The following is a 23,101-nucleotide window of genomic DNA, read 5'->3' on the forward strand; positions in this document are numbered from 1 at the left end:
CATAGAATCATCATTTGAGTGTCATTGTATATCAGAGGTTCAGTGATAGAGCTAGCTGAGATAATAGTTTTCTTAAACCTATATTACTATACTGCATTGCTACATTGAGGACCAGAGCAATCACAGATGCCTGTGCACAGTAACAGGAGTTACAAAGAATTGGCAGCATGGATATATTTACTGTATCAAAGAGCGGTTTCCATATACTCAATCATTTTTGCATTTAATGCTATTGGAAATGCACAGGCTGTCACAAGGTTTTTCTGAATATACCATGAACTGAGTATGGTTAAATTAAACTATGCTGCCAGGAAACAATAATCTCATGAAGCTGGGTTAAATCACCAAAGGATATTAGAACAATAATTACAAAAAGTGCTTTTTAAAGAAATTCTTCTCTATCTTATTTTACCAATCTTAGGCAAGGGTTGTATATCTATTGTAATCTCCTTGGTTCAGAGTTTTGGGGCAAAGTGACTGCTTCTTGAAATTGTCAGCTTCTGAAGACCTTTCTGACTAAGCCTCAGTTTAAAGTCTTGAGAGGAAAACCTCTGATTTGGGTTGGTAGTTTGCTTGCACTGACACATAGCCCATAAAAGAAATATAAATGGTTGTCCCAGTAATGTTGTAAAGTAATTCCATGTTGATATATGTATATATGCTAATAGCATGATATATATATATATATATATATATATATATATATATATATATATAAATCCCCAGGACCTCAGAATGTGACTTTATTTGGAGATAGGGTCTTTACAGCAGTGATCAAGTTAAAATGAGATAATTAGGGTGATTACTAATCCTATCTAATAATAGACAAACATGGTAATTTACCGTACCTTCGCTACACCCCAATTGGCTAATCAGCATGATATGCAAATTAACCGCCAACAAAGATGGCGGATAATTTGCATACTGTAGGCAGGGCGGGACAGCACAGCCACAAGCACAAGCCGCCATCCCGGGCCACAGGCCGGCCCCAGGAGCCCCAGAAGCCGCCCAGAAGCCTGTGATCGGGGCGAGATGGGGGTTCCTTACCCAGGCCTGACACCTCTGCCAGAGGCGTCAGACCTGGGCAAGGGGCCAATCTGGCGATCAGAGGGAGATGGGGGTCCCCTGCCCAGGCCTGAAGCCTGGGCCAGAGGTGTCAGGCCTGGGCGAGGGGCTGATCTGGTGATCGAAGGGTGATGGGGGTCGACACCTCTGGCCGAGGCGTCAGGCCTGTGCGAGGGCAGAGCCAGTGATCGGGGGTAGATGGGGGTCCCCTGCCCAGGCTTGATGCCTGGGCCAGAGGCGTCAGGCCCTGGGGGGGTGGGCAAGCCGGCAATTGGTGTGAACTACAGAGGAAACACCTTTTCTGACCCCTCATTGGTTAAGCTCCCTGTATGCCACTGGTAATATTCTTAGTAACTTGGGTAATAAGAATCCAAAAAGGTGATCTAGGGTTTTTCATCACACTCCTGGTGCTGGAGGGCTAAGAAATGTCATATCCTGCCCTAGCCGGTTTGGCTCAGTGGATAATGCGTCAGCCTGCTGACTGCATGGTCTGGGTTCAATTCTGACCAAGGGCCTGTATCTAGGTTGCAGGCTCCACCCTGCCCAGGGCCCAGGTCAGGGCTCATGCAGGAGGCAACCAATCAAAGTGTTCCTCTCACTTTGATGTTTCTCTCTGTCTTTCCCTTTCTCTTCCACATTCTCTAAAAATCGATGGAAACATATCCTCAGGTGAGGATAAAAAAAATAATAAAGAAATTATTATTATATGAAAGACACATCTTGAAAATGCCTAAAGAAAGTTGTCATTTTTTCATGGTGAAGGGACTGGAGTCCGTGTTAATGAAAAGACCTTGCTGGCTGCGGTGACTGGCAGTGGCTGCGGCAGCGGGGTGATGGGGCTGGTGCCTTCCCCTGATAAGCCCGGTCACCTCCCACAAAGAGAGGCCAGACTGTGGCTTAGGCCCTATCCCCAAGGGGAGCAGGGAGCCAGCCTAAGCCGTCACTAGGACATCCCCTGAGGGCTCCCAGTATGTAAGAGGGGGCAGGCTGGGCTGAGGGAGCCCCCCACCCCATGCATGAATTTTGTGCGCCAGGCCCCTAGTACAATATAACTGTAGTATTATAAAAAGGGAAATTTGGACACAGAGACACTCAGCCAGGGCGACCACCATATAAAGATAAGAGGTATGCTACCACAAGCCAAGAACTACCAGACCTAGAAGGTAGACATGGAACAGATCTTTCTCTCGTGCCTTCAGAGGAAGCATTGCCCTTCCTTGATTATAGACTTCCAGCCTCTACCCCTGTGATAGCCAATTCTGTCTTTCAGAAGGTTGATCAGATTGCTGGTTCAACCATAGCCAGTTTACATTGAGACAATTATCCATCTGAAGGTTTGGTGGGGAGAGATGTCAACTTAGAAGCATCACCTATAACTGGGATGGTAAAAGCTGCTCATTTAGCATGTAGCACGCAAGGCATGGCTGTTGGCTTTTGGTCTGCCTATGTGCTCCTACCTTAATAACCATGGTTCCCTTGAGAGTATGAAATAGCTTTCACTAAGTCCCTGGTGTCTTTCCCACTATTAGTCAAAATATCTGAAGTTACAAATTCCTTAGCTTCCATAACACTTTAAGTCACGAACAATTCTGAAAGCATATCTACCATCTTTTTATCTCTTGTCTTTTTGCCACGGTACAGGTTTCATTCCATCAGTACTATTAATTCTGCTACCTGGTGAAGCATCGTAACTTCCCTCTTGTATAAAAACTGCTGTTTGAAATTCTCTCCTATTGTTAGATAGTCCCTTGTTCTGTAAACTCTGTCATTTTTAGACAGTTTCTTATTCTGTAGAATAACTGTTTTAGTTTGAATAATAGAAAAAGATAAAACTTAACTGTCTGACCTTGCAAGCTATCTATCTAACATAATGGACTAATACTGATAATAATTCCCATATTCTTATGTCAAATGTTCATACTTTATGTATCAAAGATTACAAACTTTAACAATAGCTCACAGAGAGCCCTTTGTAAAATGTGCAGAAAAAGAAGCTCAAAAGGTATAAATACAGAAAACTTCCTGTGTGACTTCACTCAGAGATTTGGAAAAAATACCTCCCTCTGGGCCACACACAATAAACGACTCCTAACTAATTGGCTCATTAAGGCGTCTTGTATCTCACTCGCTGATTTATGATTCAGCACTGGGAAGTAAAATATTGTATAATGAGTCTGCTTTAATGGCTAAATTTTCAGTATTACAACAAAAGAGAATGCCTTTGTAATTTTCAAAATAAAAACCATCTATAAACCATAGTAAATCAAAATTAACTAAAAGGATGCCTATCAGACCTGGGCATACTTTCCTGAGTTACTGCTATAGTCACATGTTTCCAATTCATCCAGAAGAGGGAATCAAGTTGCAACAGTAAGGTTTGACCTATGTTAAATAATGATATGTAAAAGAGATAATAAAAGGATTTCATAAATGTAAAAGTTGCTGATAGAGAAATCTTGAGCATTGCCTAAAAGTACACAAGGATTGCACAGTAGGTACAAATCATAGCGAGAAGCAAACACAGTATTGACAGAAGCTTCAACCAGTTTGGCAACCACTGCCACATCTTGCAAACATATAAAATATTCCTGTTACCAAACAAGGAGTTATGCAAATAGAGGCAATCAACAGGTTCCAGTGAGTTAATACTCCTAATGTATCATTTTGTCTTTCCTGAAAAAAAGAGAGAAGGGTTGACAAAGTGGGAGATTGTTGAAGAGAAGCATTCAAAGAGGAGAAAGCTTCTTTCATGTTGCATCCCATGGAAGAGGCTCCCTAAATACCCTACTTTTAAAATATATATGTACTGCCCTGGTCAGCGTGGTTCTATGGTTAGACTGTTGGCCCATGCACTGAAGGTTTGATTCACAGCCCTGTGAGAGAGGCAACCAATCTCTCTCTCTCTCCCTCTCACTTCTCTTCTTTCCACTCTCTCTCTCTCTCTCAAAAAAAAAAAAAAATCAATGGAAAAAATATTCTTGGGGTGACAATTAACATATACATTTTTTCCTATACATACGTACCTATGATAAAGTTTCATTTATAAACGTATGATTGCCTTAATAAACTCATGAGAATATTTAGCTTTTTAAAAATTAGGTATTTATTGCTTACAATAACCAGTCAATCCTAAAAATATTTTCATTGTCTTTTAGTTTAGGGCCTTGGCAAAATGAAATCATCTCTGCTCTGGTGAGGTCAGCAAACCTCCATGTGCTGACAGATTGTGATGCAAGTTATTTGTAGTTTCTTAACAAAATAATAGCTTTCCTCTAGATAGCTTGTAACCCTTTCAGCTCATCTTGAAAAAAGATACAATAGCCTCTCCCCTCCATCCTCCCATGCCCCGGCTTTATCTGGGTGGATATGTGCCAAGACCCCTGCAGTGGATGCCTGAAAAGGTAGATAGTACTGAATCCTATATATGTTTTTTCTGTACATACATACCAATTGCAAAGTTTTATTTATAAATTAGGCACAGTGAGAAATTAATAATAATAACAAAATAGAACAGTAGTTCAGGGGTCCCAGGTTGCGAGAGGGCGCAGGCCAGGCCGAGGGACCCCACTGGTGCAGGAATTCATGCACCGAGCCTCTAGTATTTTAATAAAAGTGAAATGTGGTCTCTCTCAAAATATCTTATTGTACCATACTCACCCTTCTTTATGTGCTGTGAAATGATCAAATGCCAAACCCATTCCTGAATCTCTGCAGCCACACCTAACTGCATAAATAGCTTGGTGCCACTCGTTTGAGGAGATCCCTTGCTGAAGTCTTCGCATAGGCTCAATGCTTATGGAGGGTTGGGGGCGGGGGGGGACATGTTGCAGTGAATTGAAAATCTTTTTCTGGTCATGTCTTCCACCCACAAATTTAATGCCTTTTCCATCTCAACTAAGCACTTCTCATGCACCGTGGCCATAACTGTTGCAGTTTGAGGTGCAACAGCAAAACTAGCACAGACTTATTCTTCCTTCTTCACAAATTCACGCGTAGAGGACTCACTCTTACTGTGGATTTTAGCAACATCAACATACTGTTTTTTCCCCTTTACTTACTAAGCTGAAAACTTTTACCTCCCACTTAAAGGATATACTTTACAGCTTCTGGACATATGGGATAGCCATCATCACTACTCTTGCACTTTAGGGCCATTATTAAGTATAGGTTACTTGAACACCAGCTCTGCCATATCACGACAGTCGATTTGATAACGTAGGTGGCTACTATGTGACAAATGGGCTGGAGGATACTCAGTGTGGAGACACTGGGCAATGGGATGATCCAGGCCCTCACGGGGGGACTGAGCAGGACTCACCAGATTTCATCATGCTACTCAGAAGAGCGTGCACGTTAAAATGTATTATTTCTGGAATTTTCCCTTTAATGTTATTTGGGACTGCGGTTGGCCACAGGTAACTAAAGGTGTGGAAAGCAAAACTGCAGATAAGGGGGGACTACTGTACAAGAAGTCTCCCTGTGAACTACTATGCAATATAGTATCATTGGGGGCACAGCAACAAATCATCTACATATTGTATGAGGATGTACTCCAAGGAAAAATCAAGTCCTTTTGTTCAGATTGACTTGTTGAGGTTGAAATATGAGGGGGATTCTGTCAATCCCTGAAGTATAACTATCCATATATGCTGTTAGTTCCACAAAATAGCAAATATTAACTACCTTTATCTATATGTCTACTAAGAAATACTACATATGAATTACTCACTGTGAAATTTACTTTTTTTTAGGGGATAAAGCGCAGGGCAAATCTGTGTTCAAAACTACCAGGAATCTAGGGATCACAATTCTATTGCTCAGCTTGAGATCTGGAACGAATAGGGGTACCCTTTTCTGATAAGCTTCTTATGTGGAAGTATCACAAGGAATATACAGTCTATTCTAATAAAGACTCAATAATGGTTTTATTCCTGAGATTTCTTCAGGTTTGAGTACATATTGGGATAATCTCGGTGGGGGCTGGGGGATGAGGTAATAAGGATTCATTTGAACCTTAGTAGATCAGTTCCAAATATTCTACTCAGGTCAGTAGAATCTGCAGCCCGGTGAGTAGGAGGAATCTGATCTCACATTGCATCAGGAGAGGGACAGTACTTTTAAAAGAACTGCTATAATTTGGGTTGCTCTGATGTGGTGCCTTCTGGAAAATATTAAACTTCACAATGTTGGTACAGAGCAAGTTTCAACTAACTTAGCTGGAACAAAGATACACAATTGAAATTGATAAAAGTTACAAGACCAGTGAGATCATATGTCTTTTGGACATATATTCCCCAAGTATTTTATTAGTACGCTAGGGAACAGGTGGAGATAAAGTGGTGAGATTTCAGGTGAAAAATGTAGCATCTGCACACACTAGAAATTGGAAAGCCTGCCCTACAAATAGATATAAAGTAGCATCTGCATCCATTAGAAATTGGAAGACATGCCCTATAAATAGATATAATTTGATTTCATAGGTTCCTTTCTTAGTTTCAGCAGCTAGCCATTTTTTTCAGTACCCAATCTCTTTACAGATGTCACAGTTCCTAAACCGTTAAATATATACCTACCATATGATGGAACCATTCCATTCCTAAGTATTTACCCAAGAGAATTAAGACCTATATACAGATGTTTATAGTAGCTTTATTTGTAAGAGCCCTCAACTGGAAACAACCCCAATCAATAGGTGAATAGATAAACAACTGCTGGTATATCCACATACTGGAATACTCAGCAACAAACAGGAACAAACTATTCATAAATGCAACAACATGGATGGATCTCAAAATAATTACGCTGACTGAAAGAAGCCAGGCCAAAAAAATAAAAAATGAGTACATGGTATATTATTCCAATTTTATAAAATTTTTGGAAACATAAACTATCTATAGTAACAGAAAGCAGATCAGTGGGTGCCTGGGACCAGTTTGAGAGCCACTAAGATGTTTAATTATTAAGGGCCTAGAGGAAACTTTTGGAGATGATGGTAATGAATTTGTGATTTATAGAGGTGGTTTCATCATTGTGTACATGTACCCAAACTCGCCAAATTATACTCTTTAAATATGGTCAACCTATTATACCTCAAGAAATCCATCTGTAAAAACCTGGGTCACTAGGCCCATGAGATGCGCATGTCTGATGCAGGACTCTCTATCGGTTCCATGGGTGATTCAATCAGGTGTTCTCCACAGGAATTGTCCAAATACAGAAAGATACCAAAATACTGATGCTCCATATTTTAGTATAAATACTTCCCCTTATCAAACTCATATGGGGAAAATTAAATCTATATTTTAAATACCTTTCAAGTTAGTATTCAAAGGCCAAAAACACACAACCCAGAATCAAATTCTCTTGCCCTCATAAGGTAAAAGTCCAATGCAATTAAAGTCCTTCCCAGTTTATTTTCTCACTCACAACCAGAAATGTTCTTAATGACCTAGATGGATTTTTATAGCAGCTGCAGCCTGTGTGTCTTTCTTGGGAATAGATGTGAATCATTCAACTCCTTAAAAGTTAAATGAACTCCACATTAAGTCTATGGTGTGTCTCAATTTTTAAAAGGTCCAGAGAATTAATAGAACACCCAAATTCACCATAACACTTGCCTAACCTCCACAAAATTTAACAAGCAGTAATCCTGAACAAAATTATGTTCCCAGAAAATTGCCAAAGGCAATACATAGCAGAAGCCCTATCGTAGAAACTCATGAATCTGTAGGAAGGATAGCTGTCAAGGGCTTTCTCCTCCTCCGAATGCCAATCAGTATATGCCAGAATCCATGGCCTGCACACTAAAACTAAACTGGAAAGAATTTCTTATCAAGAAGTTAAATTTGCCCTAGCCTTTTTGGCTCAGTGGATAGAGCACTGGCCTGCAGACTGAAGGGTCCCAGGTTCGATTCCGGTCAAGGGCACATGCCCGGGTTGCGGGCTCAATCCCCAGTAGGGGCATGCAGGAGGCAGCCGAACAATGATTCTCTCTCATCATTGATGTTTCTCTCTCTCTCTCTGAAATCAATAAAAATATGTTAAAAGAAGAAGTTAAATTTATCACCATGCATTTAGCCTGGCAAACTATCTTCTCAGTGTCATTTGAGACACAAATGCTATCTTGCAAAGGATAGATATGCAGTGATGCAGTACCAATCACATTCTCTCTAGTATATTCAAAATCTCTTTATAGTCAAAATTTCCTGTTTTATATTGCATTTTAATGACTGGCATGAGCAATTTAAACCTGAACTTCTCTAGAAGTCCGTATGGCATACAAGTCTTCTGCCTTGAAATTTAAAGCAGCAAATATTGATAGTCATTAATGTTTAGCATATCTACAGTATATTTTCTTCTGACATTAAATCCTTTCCTCAAATGAGTTGCTTTCCCATGTCTCTGCAGCCTCTAGTGAATTAAAATGTGGGTCAAGGTCAAGCCCGCACCCTGGAAGCTGCCTATCCATGCCAATGCCTGATGCCAGTAAAGCCAGGGTAGCTCACCAAGTCTCATCTTAGCTGGCACTGGCTGTAGCCATCCAGGAAGCCTGCATGTGTGAGCCACAGTGACACTTTCTGAGTTTGCTGAAGCTTGTGTCTCTACACTCCCACGCCCCAACCCTGGTTCTTTGTTGAGGTCTGTGCACTTCTCTGTTAAGGCCCAGTATTTCACCGTCTCCAGAAATAACCAATTTTCTGTGGACAAAGCTACCTTACATTTCGTGTTAAAATCCCATGTGCCCTAAGGCTGAAAGCCTCTTGCCAAAACCACAGCAACTAAAAGCCTACTGCAGTAATAAAAATAAAATTAATGGCCCAGTATAAGCCTCTACAAACTGCCAAGATCAAAACTCCCTGAATACACATTAAAGTCTGAAACAAGCTCTTGGCCACCCAATGTTTCTCCACTTGTATATTGTGTTCCCTCAAATGTCATTCCTGCTTTGCTTCTCGCTGGACTCGAGTATACAGCACCAATTGGGAGGTTTAGATGTTTCCTTCTACAAAACACGAGGTCTCTGCCCTGCTCTGCCTCCATCTCCATACCCTCCTACCCATCAATACAGCCTGTTCTTTCCAATTTTCTGTAGAAAAATAGTAATCAAGAGTACATGCACTGTACACAGGCCAGGTCCTCCTCCCAACGTCACTACCTCCCTCAGCAGAAAAGTAAGGAGAGTAGACACCATGTTAGGCAGAGGGTGCCCCACCATACGAAAGGAAACAGAAATGGGAAGTTGAGTGTGATTCCCCAACCAGTAATAATATACATGTAACCTAACTACTCTTTAGACTTTTAAATTCACTGTAAGTTTTGTTCCCTTTGTAAGTTCCTTCATGCTGTCACCTCTAATTCTCTTCTCATTCTGGAAGGCTTTTCTCACATGCCATCTCATCCATGAAACTTTCCCTGATGTCTTCAATGAGATGAAACCTCCCTTCTGAGGCCTGGGTCCAATGCTTTGCAAAGTATGGTCTAAAGACCAACCACAACAGAATGTGTTAAGAGCTGTTAAAACACGCATTACTGAGCGCATCAGTGCTATCCGAATCTTGGGGGAGGGCCCTCGAATGTGCATAGTGAGCCCTCTAGGTGATTCTCTGGTGCACTCAAGTCTGCGTCTTCGTTTTGCACCTGATCATTTCTGATGACTTTTTGTCCTATAACCTTACTTGGCATTTGCTCTATACAGCGGTTCTCAACCTGTGGGTCGCGACCCTTTTGGGGGTCGAACGACCCTTTCACAGGGGTCGCCTAAATACATCCTGCATATCAGATATTTACATTACGATTCATAACAGTAGCAAAACTACAGTTATGAAGTAGCAACGAAAATAATTTTATGCTTGGGGGTCACCACAACATGAGGAACTGTATTAAAGGGTCGTGGCATTAGGAAGATTGAGAACCACTGCAGATCCTTGGGGAAGGAAATCTTTTTTTCTTAAGAGTAACTCCTTAACCTGGACCTTGCATATATAACAACTGCTCAACAACAAAATTGTTAAAATGAACTTAAATTTTACTCTCAAAAGGACTAGATCTCTTATGTTTTGTCCTACCCTGATAAAGTGTCTAGAAGTAAAACACAAGCATATTATAAAGGAATTAAAATATTTTACTCTGCTTCACAATGTACTGTCTTCACCAATGTAGCCAAATGTAGTTTTCTGAGTTATTTTAAATGCAATATTATGCACTGAAAACTTCTAAGCATTGTTTCTCACTGCAATAAAGACTACCTTTCTTTAGTAAGTTGCTTCCTCAGCAACTATTACACTTTTAAATGCAGTGATCAGTAGAATGCAAGGACTCCTCAAACCTTATTGAAATTTCAGGCTGTCTCTCTTATTTTATAGGCTTTATTATGCAATGTTTTACAAATATCATTTACAATGATGACAGTGAAGGCTTTCTCATTTTGCAGATTGCAAGGCGGCAGGCGGAGCAGTATTTCGGCACTGTGTCTCGGTTCACAAGTATACAGAGAGATAACACAGTCATGTTCCAGTGACAATGTCTTACACAATAACATGGTCTGGAAAGCTTAATTACTGGTGTGACACTGCCGAGTTCCCAAGATCTTACACTAATAAGCTACGTACTCCCACTTTGGGAATATTTATAAACATCAGGCTTTCGGCATTTTTACACCGAACTCTGCTTTATGAAGACCCCATAGCTGACTGGTGGGGGCAGAAGATATCGTGCAGCATGCTCTCAGGTTTCTAGAAAGCCCACTCCTCTATAACATGTGCTTGGTTTAAAAATAAATAAGTAAACAAACAAACAAACAAACACGTTCAAGGAGAATCACTGCCTCCATTATTAAAATGAATTTTAAAACCGTAACAGTTGTTTACTAAATTGAAAATTTTCATTGAAATGCTCCATTGAAAGCTCTGCTCCATTTTAAAAACACTTTTATTTCATCTGAATTTATGTGGTACAAAAGTACTGTCACCCAAATAGCAGGTTCTTTCAGTCATTCAAGCCACCCTTTCTTCAGGGGCAAATAAACAGGAAGCAAGTGATATTATGAAGAGTATATGTAGAAAATTTTCCTTTATATAAATGAACAAAAGGTTTTGGACATTTTATATCGCTTAGCAATCCAGTTTATATTGACAAACCTAGTGAATTGTTAGGAGGTGCATTACATATACAAAAGAACTCAAGAGGCAAGATATTTTAAGCCTTGATTTAATATAAAGTGTCTGATTTAATTGTTTTCTTGTATTTTTTTTAGAAGATACTCCATCTGTAAATTTAAGTTTGGTTGGCCCTTTTTAGTCTTTTTGCTCAATATTTTAAACATTTCCATTTTCTTCTTTTTGTAGAGTCTTTGAGCTTCTTCTCTCTCTTGCTTTCTCCTCTCAAATTCCTGAAATTAACATATGTAATTTTCATTAGTAAAAAACAGTAAATACAGTTCCGAAATTGTGTTGAAACAGGTATCACCATGCTAAAACTTTAGGTCTGTCTCTTTTACTACACTTGATCTTAGCCAAAAGGCCGAGAAGCGATAGGTCTGTCTCTTTTATTTTCAAAATATTAAGTGTCTCTTTTATTTTCAAATGTTAAGGCAAAGAGTATGCACTATAACACATGCTATTACATAAACTTATTAAACAATTTTAATTATCTATATGCAAATAAAGTTGGAGCACAGAAGGCATATTTATGAAATGATTTCATCATTTAACTAGACCCATTGAAGAATTAAAAGTGACTTTATCTAGTCATGTAACACTAAAACCTTCATTTCCAGAATATCTCATATTCTTTTTAATTTGCCACCTGACAGATTTAATTCCAGGAAAATGTTTGGCTACATACTATATATGTGTAAAACACTGTGCTAGGCATTATAATTTTTAACCATTTAAGAATGATCATGCTCATTTCACCTGCTAAGAGAAAGACTCAAGTTCATTTGAGTCTAAGGAAAATAATTCCGTTATATAGTGTATAGATCCAAATGCACTACTTGAAATGCACCATAACATTTACTAAATCAAATATAAAAGTTAAACAAAAGTTCTTCAATAATGCAATATATCAGTGATGGCGAACCTATGACAAGCGTGTCACCTCTGAACTCATTGTCTTGGTTGATTTTTCTTTGTTAAATGGCATTTAAATATATAAAATAACTATCAAAAATATAAATCTTTGTTTTACTATGGTTGCAAATATCAAAAAAAAAATTTCTATATGTAACACGGCACCAGAGTTAAGTTAGGGTTTTTCAAAATACTGACACGCCGAGCTCAAAAGGTTCGCCATCACTGCAATATATGGATTGTTTTTCAAGTTCCCCTGTAACATATATAGCCCCCAAATGACACAGCCTTATATTTGTATGGTCACTTATATTTAACCAAGTACTTTCACATACATCATAGTACATTTCATTCTTTAAAAATGTTATCTAGGTTTTTTATCTTCATCTTACAGACAAGGAGCTGATGCTCAGTGATATGGAGTGATCTGCCCCAAATCCCAAATAACTGATACAGTCAAGTCTCATATTCAGATCTTGTGAATTCAAAGTCTGAGCAATTCTCCATTATGCTACGTCATTGTCACTTAAACTTGTTCTTATATGGTATGGTACCTCATTTATTTTTAAAAGCACATAAAGATCTGGTACATATTTGTGGGAATTTAGGTATGTGGAGTTTCTCTAAACAAAGTTAAAAGAAAGTAGTCTTACTATCAATTACAGGTTCTTATTTAATTAATGTTCTTAATTTTGATTTCTCCTAAGTAATGATGCTGGGTATTAACATTTGAAATCTAAGAGACTGTCAATTTTCATAATTATAAAGTCCTAGCATTTATCTATGTAAAGAAAATTTTAGAACATTAAATGTTTTACAGTACAATGGTCCTTATTGGTATACTATTTTCAAAGGTGGCAGATATCAGATGCTTGGTTAGGAAAAAGCAGAAAGTAACAAGCTATGAAACAAAGGTCCACTATTTCCATGGTGAAATATTTCTGCTTCATCCTAGTCTGCTGCCAGTTTACGAATAATCATACAATTTTAGATGTGAAGCTTCCAGAAATTCCCAAATTCTAAAGCTAAAACACAGAAAAAATTCTAAATCAGTGCAATCACTGATATGCTATCCTTTTTAAAGTGCTAAATTAATAAAGCTTCAATACAAAAACTCAGAGTTAATCACAGATTAAACAAAATGACGATTTTGTTAAAGTTGTAGATAATTTTGTTTTCCTCATTAGAAAAAGTCTATTCTAATTTTGGGTTTCTGAATGATTACAGAGAGTGGTACCATTTTGCTAAATTAATGTAATAGACTTTTTATTTTATTTTTGAGAGAGGGTGGGAGAGAAGGTGGGAGGGAGGGACATCGATATGATATGTTGTTCCACTTATTTATGCATTCAGTGGTTGTTTGTTGTATGTGCTGACTGGGGATTGAACCTGCAACCTTAGTGTATCGGGAAGACGCTCCAACCAACTGAACTACCTGGCCAGGGCTCTAGTAGGCATTTTAATTAGCAAGACTAACTCTTTACAGTAAAGAAATATTGTATTCACCTCCCCTCTGGCTTTTACTTGCTTCAATGTAAAATTATGCCAAGTAATCTATATTTTCCTTAGGTCAGTGGTTCTCAAATGTTATTATTCATAAGAATCTCTTGAAGTATTTGTTAAAAGTGCCAGTTCCTAGACCAAACTCTTAGTAAACATTATCCCAGAAGTTCATATCATTAACCTGTAAGCAGTATCTTTAAAATTCTATTTCTGACCACCTCTCAAGGATAATATAAATAATCAAGGAATCTGAATATGTTAAAATTCTCCAACTCTGATCATACCATTCATTTATTCAACAAATGTTTACAGAGGGCATACTATGTACCCCACACTAAGAAACACAGATTATATATACATTTAGCATAAATAGGAATCTGAATATTTTTAAAGATCTTACTTGTTTCTTAGCAGCACGCTTAGCTTGTACCCGTTCATATTCTTCTTGTGCTTTTTGATTTGATGTTTTCTTTTTATTTTTCTTTGGAATAGTAATGAAGCTTTATAAGGGAAAGAAAAATAAGTTGTAAAGATTAAAAACAATATAACTGAAATTATGACAAGTATGTCTAATACAGTACTTGCATATTAAAATCTCACTAATGCAAATTAATAGAAGGGGACGAGATAACAGGAAAGAAAGAGGACATTAATCTTATTAATAAAATGTACAAATAACATTATTAAAAATATAGTTATAACTTTCAAGATAGATTACAAGAGGTAACTGGAGAATCTTGGAGAAATATTTCAACCAGGGAAAATACAGAAAGATTTGTAAGATCCTAGAATGTAAAAAAACAAACAAACAAACAAAAACCCCCACACACATTAAAAAACAAAACCAAAAACAAAACAGGAAACCAACATATGAATGGCAGGAATGACAGACTGAAGAAGGCATTAAATTGAAGGACATAATGGAAGTTGTAGGTGGATATGAACTTGAATCCTAAAGTTCTTTGACCACTTCATCTCCATTCCACTTCACCTACTTGTTCATAAATGACCCCAACTCCACTTAGAACTATTCTATCTTTTGTTTTTTTCCTCACTTGAGGATATTTTTTCTACTGTTTTTCAGAGATGGAGGGAAGGAGGGGAGGAAGAAGGGAGAGAGTGAGTGAGTGAGTGAGTGAGTGAGTGAGTGAAAGAGAGAGAGAGAGAGAGAGAGAGAGAGAGAGAGAGAGAGAGAGATCAATGTGAGAGAGAGATCGGCTATCTCCCGTAGGCACCCCTAGGTCGGGCAGTGAACCATAAAGTGCCCTTGACTGGGAATGGAACTTATGACCCTTATGTGTGTGGGCCACACCGGCCAGGGTGAACTATTCTATCTTGAAGTACTTCTCATGTCTCTGAAGGTGTCCCACACTGTCACAGATAATTCAACCACTTAGATCCAGACTCCATCCATTTCCTCAGGCTATGCGATTCATTAATAATCTTCCTTTTCCCTGTTTCTCAACTTTTCACTATACCAACTTCATAAACACAGTATAAAAATTTCAGTAGCTACCTTCTTAAAGTAAACAAATGCACTAATTATCCATCACCAAACTCTAGATCCTCTTCTAACTACCAATCTCTTATTCCTCATCCTTTCATGGTCACGTATCTAGAAAGAATAGTGAATAGACTAAGATAGGCACTTCATATTCACTTAACTCTGTAATCTGATTTCTGCTCTCACATTGTAATCAAACTACCCATGCCAAAACAGTCATGACCTTCTAGCCAAATATGATGATCAAGTCAATGGGCACTTTTCAGTTTCATTTAACTGACCATTCACTACTGTTGAAAATTCCATTCCGTCAGTTTTGGTGACATCCTTTCGCCCGGACCCTTTCTAACTGCTCCTTCTCAGTGCGCTGTGCTGGAGCCTCTTTCTCTTTCTAATCCCAGGTTTCCCGCCAAGTGTTTCTCTCTTTGGTCTCCATGTTCTTCTTTGATAGTCATATCCATGACCATGGCTTTGGATGCTACATGCAAGGGTAAAAATTTCACCAGGGTTATCTATTGAAAATCTTCTTTACAAGGTCCCTAATAATTGCCTACAGCACAAACTCAAAAGACCTGCTCGCAGTCTTGTTTTCTTGGATGTTACAGTATTTGAGTTGATCAATCCCTACTCTGCACAAATTTCCTATAGTGACATAGCTGTCACTGTATTCCCCTCTTTCTCCAATTAAGGCAATTCTATTGAACTTCTTCAGTGACAACTTTTCCCTGTTTCCACTTCAAAATTAGAAACCTCTAAAAATATTATTTTAGCCAAGGAATTTTGTGACATGATTAAACCCTCCTCACTTCAATTATCACTGGAAATGATTCATTCCTCCATTTCTAGAGCTATTTTTTGCCAAGTTTTACACCCACAGATGAACAAACCTACTAAAAATCTGAATTTTTAGTGTCTCTGTCTTCATCCCCAACTACACTCTTTCCTGGGGTCCAAGTTCCTATTATGTTTAGCACAAATAGCTCCAATTTTAAAGGACAGAATTTTAGTGAAGTTAAAGGTTATGGTCCCAAGTAACACCTAGCTTCACTGCAAGTTTAGATTTTGGCATGTTTTTTTTAACTTGAGATATGTGCAGAGAAAGCTTTATATGTTAGCATTTATAAAACCAAAGTGTATGGTGCTATGCTGTTTCTTTTCTTTTTTATTCTATTTTTTTTTTTTATTGTCTGAAGTTTTACATATCTCCTTTTTCCCTAACTGACACCCCACCCCCCCAGCCATTCCCACCCCAGGCAAGCCCCCACCGCCCCAGTGACTGTGTCCATTGGTTATGCTAATATGCATGCATACAAGTCCTTTGGTTGCTCTCTAACCCCCCACTTGTCTCTGGATCTATTCCTGTTCTCTGTTTCTTTTTTAATTGATTCTAAATCCACATCCTCTGGGGGGAAGAATCTGGATTAATAATAGTAGTAGCAGCAGTAGTAGCTAACACTCTTAGGTGGTACTTCTCATGTACCATACACTATTTAAAGTACTTTATAACAAATGAACTCATTTAGTATTTATAATGTCACGATAGGTCAGGGAGACCACAGAGTCTGAGAATAATTCATTCTGGAGAGGTACAACATGGCAACTCTGAATTAAATACTTATAATTTCCATTTTAGAGAAGTCCAGCTCAAGTCCATTCATGCTGTTAACCACCAAGCTATACCTCTCAAAAAAATTAGTTTTAAAAAAAACACACATCCTATCTAATAATAGACAAACATGGTAATTGACCATACCTTTGCTACACCTCCCACTGGCTAATCAGCAAGATATGCAAATTAACCCAACCAAGATGGCATCCAGCAGCCACACAGCTGAAGCAAGCAGGAGGCTTGCCTGCTCCAGTGATGGAGGAAGCCAAGGTTCCCCCCCCCCCCCGCCATGGCGGCTCGGAGCTCCGAAAGCAACAAAGTTTCAATTATAGAAGGTAAATAAATCTCAGAATAAAAAAAAAAAAAAAAAAGAAAGAAAGGAGAGGCTGGGAGCTTCAGTCGCCGGCCAGCCTGAAAATGGCCCTCAGTCCCTCACCCAGGCTGGCCAGGCACCCCAGTGGGGATGGCCACCCTAAAGGGGGTGTGGCCAGCCTTGAAAACAGCCATCAGCCCCTTATCCAGGCTGGCCAGACCACCCCTAGTGGGGGCCCCCACCCTGAAGGGGGTGTGACCAGCTGCAAACAGCCATCATCCCCTCACCCAGGCTGGCCAGGCACCCAAGTGGGACCCCTGCCCTGATCCAGGACACCCTTTAGGGCAAACCAGCCGGCCCCTACCCGTGCACCAGGCCTCTATCCTATATAGTAAAAGGGTAATATGAAAACTGACCCTAACAGCAGAAAGACTGGGAATGACTGGTCACTATGACACAAACTGACCACCAGGGGGCAGATGCTCAATGCAGGAGCTGCCCTCTGGTGGTCAGTGCGCTCCCACATAGGGGAGCTCTGCTCAGCCACAAGCCAGGCTGATGGCTGCCAGTACAGCGGTGGTGGTGGGAGCCTCTCCTGCCTCCTCAAAACAAAGTCCTTAATCCATCTAAAAGACTTCATCTAGGTCTTTAATAGATACTTAAAACATACAGCTCACAGCTATTATTTTACCTTCAAGAATGTAAGGATGTCTGACTGCAGCTTAGGTCTGCTCCCTGCTGGCAAGTGGACATCCCCCGAGGGCTGCTGGGCTGCCAGAGGGATGTCTGATTACCAGCTTAGGCCCAATCCCCCTGGGGAGCAGGCCTAAGCCAGCAGGTGGTCATCCCCTGAGGGGTCTCAGACTGCGAGAGGGCAAAGGCCGGGCTGAGGAACCCCCCCCCCTTGCAGTGCATAAATTTTTGTGCACCGGGCCTCTAGTATATTAATAACAGGCATTAACCACAGTCCAAGTAAGTTAAATGTACTTGAAAGGTGGAAATCGAAAACCCAGATATTTTAATACCCATTCCATTACTTCTCCAATTAAGCTAACCTAACCTAATTCAGTCATTTAAGATTAAAAAAAAAAAAGCCTCCATGAAAAATTCTCGCCTAATTACACTGTGACTTCTAAAATGCCTCAAATAACAATTCCAATTTCTATATAAATTGTCTAAATTCATGAAACACTACTTAGACTTAAAACAAAGGATTTCAAAATAAGAAAATACATACTTTACCCTTTCTTCTTTACATGGCTCTTCTGGCTGAGGCTGGTCAATGCTACAATGTTCTTCAGACAAAGCCTGGTCAGTGTTACATTGTTCTGTTGGCAAAGCCTCATTAACTTGTTCTTCTGACTTGTTCTTCTCAACTTTTCTAGTCTGCTTCCTGAGTCTTTCCTCTTCAGCTAAGTAAAGATGTTTCAGATGATCGGGATATCGATCTCTGAACTGGGATTCCTGTGAGGTTTGAGCCTTGTTTTTCCGCCATAGCAATTTCTTGTAATGTTGCTGAATCTTCAATTTTCTTCGAAATGCAAAGCCTTGTCCTACATTGAAGAACATAAATCGTTAATTACTTTCTCAGAAAATAAGTGGCATGAAAAAAAGTAGGTGTGACATTCAGATGCTAGAATTACTTTGTTTTGCTTTGAAAGGTCATTTCAAGAAAACAAGTTTTAAACCAATGGCGTGAACAGCATGTTGATTCTTTGCAAAAGACCAGGCAAACTTAGTCATGCAGACACTTCAAGTAAGACTCTCAAATATGGTAAAATGGCTAGAGCGTTGCACGACTCCAGTTTATTGCGCTCACAAATCAAAACAAAGTCCTTAATCCATCTAAAAGACTTCATCTAGGTCTTTAATAGATACTTAAAACATACAGCTCACAGCTATTATTTTACCTTCGAGAAACTACTGTACGACTTACTTTTTAAAAAATACATATATATTTTATTGATTTTTTTTTTTTTACAGAGAGGAAGGGAGAGGGATAGAGAGGTAGAAACATCAATGAGAGAGAAACACCAATCAGCTGCCTCCTGCACACCCCGCACTGGGGATGTGCCGGCAACCAAGGTACATGCCCTTGACCAGAATTGAACCTGAGACCTTTCAGTCCGCAGGCCGATGCCCTATCCACTGAGCAAAGCCGGTTAGAGCTGTACGACTTACTTTTAAAAGTAACTCAACACAAGAGAGAGAAGATGGTGCATGACTTTCTGAACAGCTACCAGAACTTAAGATGTATGCATTCCAAACGAGATCTGCGGGAACTTACAGACAAGACACAATGACAAACGCAAACCAAAGCAAAGCAAAGGAAGATCAGTAAAAGACGACTGGAGGGCTCTGAGTTACTTGCAATCAGCAAGGGCGTGGGGCAGATTTCTGGCCCTATCCTTCTGTCTGTCCTTCCCCGTAATACATGCACCAAGGTGTACACGTAATACATCCACAAATGGAACCGTAGGTGCTCTCTGCTTACGCTTTCGTGGGTAAATAGAGGGAGGGTTCGGAACAAGAATGGAAACAAGTGGGGGAAGATGATTACAGACGGTCACCAACACCGCCCTGTCTTCCCACCCGAAGCTGAGACGCCCACGGCCTCGGCTGGTTCAGGAATGACTCCCTCCGCCCCGGGAGGGCCCGACCCAGCGCCTACACCCTGCTCCCCGCATCGGCGGGTCGCGCACTCTAGCAGTTCAAAGGCCCGGGGACCAGGAAGGCTGCCTTCTTACCCTCGCGAACGCTCCCCACGAAGGCCTGCAGGTGGTTAGGTCGCCACGTCCTCTGTTTCACATTCTTATTTTTGAATCCGCCCGGAGAAAACCCTTCGCCAGGCGCCCCAAAACCCCCGGTCCGCCGCCCGGGTGCCGGCCTCGAGGGCGCCATGGCTTACCAAGCGCGTCGCCGGGAAACTCACACCGGACGCAGTCAAAGCACGTCACCAGGCGGAAGCAATCCATCGCCCACCTGCAGTGTCGATCGGAGCTCTACTGATCCCGCCTGGGCGGCTCTCCGCGGAGCCCCCGCCTCGCGACCCGGTTGGCGCCACCTACAGCCCGGGCGGGGGAGCGCCATGGCGGCTTCCAGCCCGCTCCCGGCGGCCCAGGACTTGCCCACGTTGCGTGCCAAGTTGCAGGGGCTGCTGCGGTTCCTGAGGCAAGCCCTGTCCATTGCCAACGCACACACAGTGGACTTCTACACGGAGTCCGTGTGGGCGCAACTGGTCGACGTGCCTCCGGAGACTGTGCTGGAGGTGCTGAGGGCGACGACGGCGGAGGACCGGACCTCGGAGGCGCGCCCCCCGGCGGAGGCCGAGGGAGGAGCAGGTGAACGGCGGCGGGAGGGGCGGGCAGGGAGGCGGAGAGGAGGCTCCGCCCCGCGAAGCGTGCCCTCCGGCCGCAGCCGGGCGGAATCGCGGGGGCCGGGGGCGGGCCGGAGCGGGGCCCGAGAGGCCCGCCTAGGGGGCCGCCGAGGTGGGTGGGGGTCCGGTTAGCGCAGGGGTGGGGCGGGGACGCGGTCCCGGGGTCTCACTTTCGTACCGGGTGCCTGTGTAGTTCCACCACTTAAAGGGACTAGAGCCCGGCAGCGGTCCATTCATTCAGTCACTCAGCAAGCGCTGCTGGGCGGGAGCAAGCGGGGAACGGGGTGCTCACCGTGCCTGTCGGTTCCTTGTGGAAACGCGACAGCAGGACAGCAACACTTAGTAGTAATACATCAAGATAAGTTCACATGGTGATGGTGGGCGAGAAGACAATGAAAACAGTTGGGGGGGGGGGTAAGAGATCAACCCAAGGACTTGTATGCCTGCATGTAAGCATAACCAATGGACACAGACACTGGGGGGCAGGGTGAGGGCATGTGCCGGGGGGTAGGGGAGGCCGGGGGGAGGTCAATGGGGAAAAAAAGGAGACATATGCACTACTATTTGTAATATTTTAAACAAGAGAATAAAATAAAAAGAAAAGAAAAGAAAATGGAAACAGGCACCTTGACAGCAGTGGTGGCGGAGGCTGCTTTAAGCTAGGCGGCCGGGAGCGGCAGGGGGCGCCGGCGCGCGGGGAGCCGAGGAGGGGTTCCCAGGTTCGGGCGGAGGCTGGACCCCGGTGCCGAGCGGCGCCGGTGTGGGAGGCAGGCAGGAGCCGGGCTGCCGGGGGAGCATATTGGGTCTGAAGCTGATGGGAAACGCTGGAGCCGTTTAGTCAATATAGTGGCCTGACTTCCCTTTGAAAAGATAACTCTGATGGTTATTTGCAGAACAGACTAGAGGGGCAGAAGCCGAGAGGCCCGTTAGTACAAGAAAGAGATGATTATGTCGGGGCCTAGGGTGGTAGCAGCGAAGATCTGAAATATTTACTAGTTCATTTGAAAATTGTTTATAAAGTAGCTGGGTCACGTGCCATGAACTTTGGTAGTCTGTGTGGTTGTTTTTTGTGTTTTTTTTTTACCCTCAAGAAACTTAGAGCCAACCAAGGCTAGTATATTTTGGAAGTAGCATGACCAGAGGACCCGAACAGGCTCCTGGTTCTCTCCTACTTTGCTTCCAGCTGTTCCCAACCTTGCCCTTGCGAGTGAGCCTGATGCGCTGGGCATCCTCTGAATGCAATGCTCCACTAGAGGAGCCTCCTATAATAGGCCGTGGTAAATATTGGTTTCTTTCCAGTCACAGGTTATTGTTGAGGAAGTTAGGCATGTCCTCAGTTTGCTCTCCTAATACCCACTACTTATGATAATGTGGCAACTTACACTTCAGACGGGCAGAGACCATGCCTTCCCTATAAACATGTATTCCCAGTAACTAGTCAAATACCTGGCATGCATTGCTCAATGAATGTTTGTTACGTGAATGAATTAATGAATGACTCATGGCAGCTTAGCTTCCCCCCAAGAGAAAAGAAACTACCTTTAAATGTAAAGCCCAAGACTTTCCTATGGCTTTAACTTTGTCTTCATGCAATGAAAGAATTAGGTTATCTTACATATGCCAATCATGACAGTAGGATCAATTAATATTTATCATTTAGTCTGCAGTCTACTAAGTGTTTTCTTGCACGTTTTCTCTTTTAATCGTCACGTCAGCCTTGTGGGATGGGTTCTGTTTCTCCCAAGTTATGAAATTGCGACTTGAGGAGTTAATTTGTCAAGGGCAGAGCTCTTCATGGGGTTCAAACTTCTGACTCCAGAGTCTGAGCTCTTTGCCACCATGATAAAATTATACTCTGAATTATTTAGGGATGAATTCCAAAGGCCATTGTTATTAAAACTAATACTCTTAATTTTAGCTATGTTTTTATTGTTTCCCCTTTCAAAGATGGAAGAATTATTTTGTTGACTGCTGTATACTTATTGCCTGGAACAATGCCTGATCAGATTAGGTGGTTAGTAAATATTTGGCAAGTAAGTAAATGAATGAATAAATGACACCACTTATTTAGGCTAGGGATAAAATTCTAACATCTTTTGGGAAAACCTTACAATCAATTTTGTATCTATCCAACAAAAAATGGAATCTGGACTCAGTTGTTCACCTTTGAAACGTCTTTGGCCCTGGAAACAAAATATTTAATTTTTACAGATGGTCAGTTGCCTATAGTGTTAAAAAGAATGAATTTTTACAATTTATGCTTGCAAAGAATATTAATTTCTGTTTCTGTGGAGATTGTTTGAAGATGGGCATTTTCTCCATTCCTATTTGCAGTCTGTTGTTCGTTTGTGTCAGAGAAGAGCGGTGGAATCCTTTGACCAGATTTGTACTTATGAATTGTTAGCTCCTATGAACAGTATAACTTAACAGTTAAAATTTTAGACTTTTGTGTCTGATAGGGCTCAAACTCCAGTTCTACCTCTTACCAGCTGTGTGACCTTGGAGAAGTTCATTCATTCAGCAATGAGTGTCTACTGAGGGCCAGCACTATCTGGGAGCTAGGGAAATAGCAGGAAAGAAAACAAACAAAAATCCTCACCTTCATCTCGCCTGCATTCTAGAGGGAAGAGTTAGACCCCTCCCCCGGAATCCTCAAAAAAAG

At 41.3% G+C, this 23,101-nt stretch overlaps 2 protein-coding genes and 1 pseudogene across 8 annotated transcripts in view; 1 reads left to right on the forward strand and 2 right to left on the reverse strand.

Moving 5' to 3' along the window:
• Positions 1-19,964, reverse strand: part of CCDC59 (coiled-coil domain containing 59) — a 44,398-nt gene extending 24,434 nt beyond the window's left edge. Inside the window, exons 1-4 of one of the 2 annotated variants that reach the window (XM_059683724.1) lie at positions 19,811-19,964; positions 18,301-18,616; positions 14,038-14,137; positions 11,256-11,452 (exon numbers count right to left, since the gene is read on the reverse strand). In XM_059683724.1, the coding sequence (XP_059539707.1) occupies positions 11,291-11,452; positions 14,038-14,137; positions 18,301-18,616; positions 19,811-19,964 (732 nt within the window). In that variant the 3' untranslated portion in view covers positions 11,256-11,290. Of the gene's footprint in view, positions 1-11,255; positions 11,453-14,037; positions 14,138-18,300; positions 18,617-19,810 lie in introns of those variants that run through there. The other variant, XM_059683725.1, reaches the window with a different exon arrangement.
• LOC132228831 (U2 spliceosomal RNA) lies at positions 11,454-11,595 on the reverse strand (annotated as a pseudogene).
• METTL25 (methyltransferase like 25) overlaps positions 19,963-23,101 on the forward strand; it is a 112,883-nt gene continuing 109,744 nt past the window's right edge. For all 6 annotated transcript variants that reach the window (XR_009451271.1, XM_059683720.1, XM_059683719.1 and 3 more), the window contains exon 1: positions 19,963-20,404. Coding sequence is in view for 5 of the 6 variants with exons in the window: in XM_059683720.1 (XP_059539703.1) it covers positions 19,963-20,404 (442 nt within the window). In the remaining variant the exon portion in view is untranslated. The remainder of the gene's footprint in view (positions 20,405-23,101) is intronic.

The sequence above is a fragment of the Myotis daubentonii genome, chromosome 2 (genome assembly GCF_963259705.1).
Source record: "Myotis daubentonii chromosome 2, mMyoDau2.1, whole genome shotgun sequence".
Lineage (NCBI taxonomy): Eukaryota > Metazoa > Chordata > Mammalia > Chiroptera > Vespertilionidae > Myotis > Myotis daubentonii.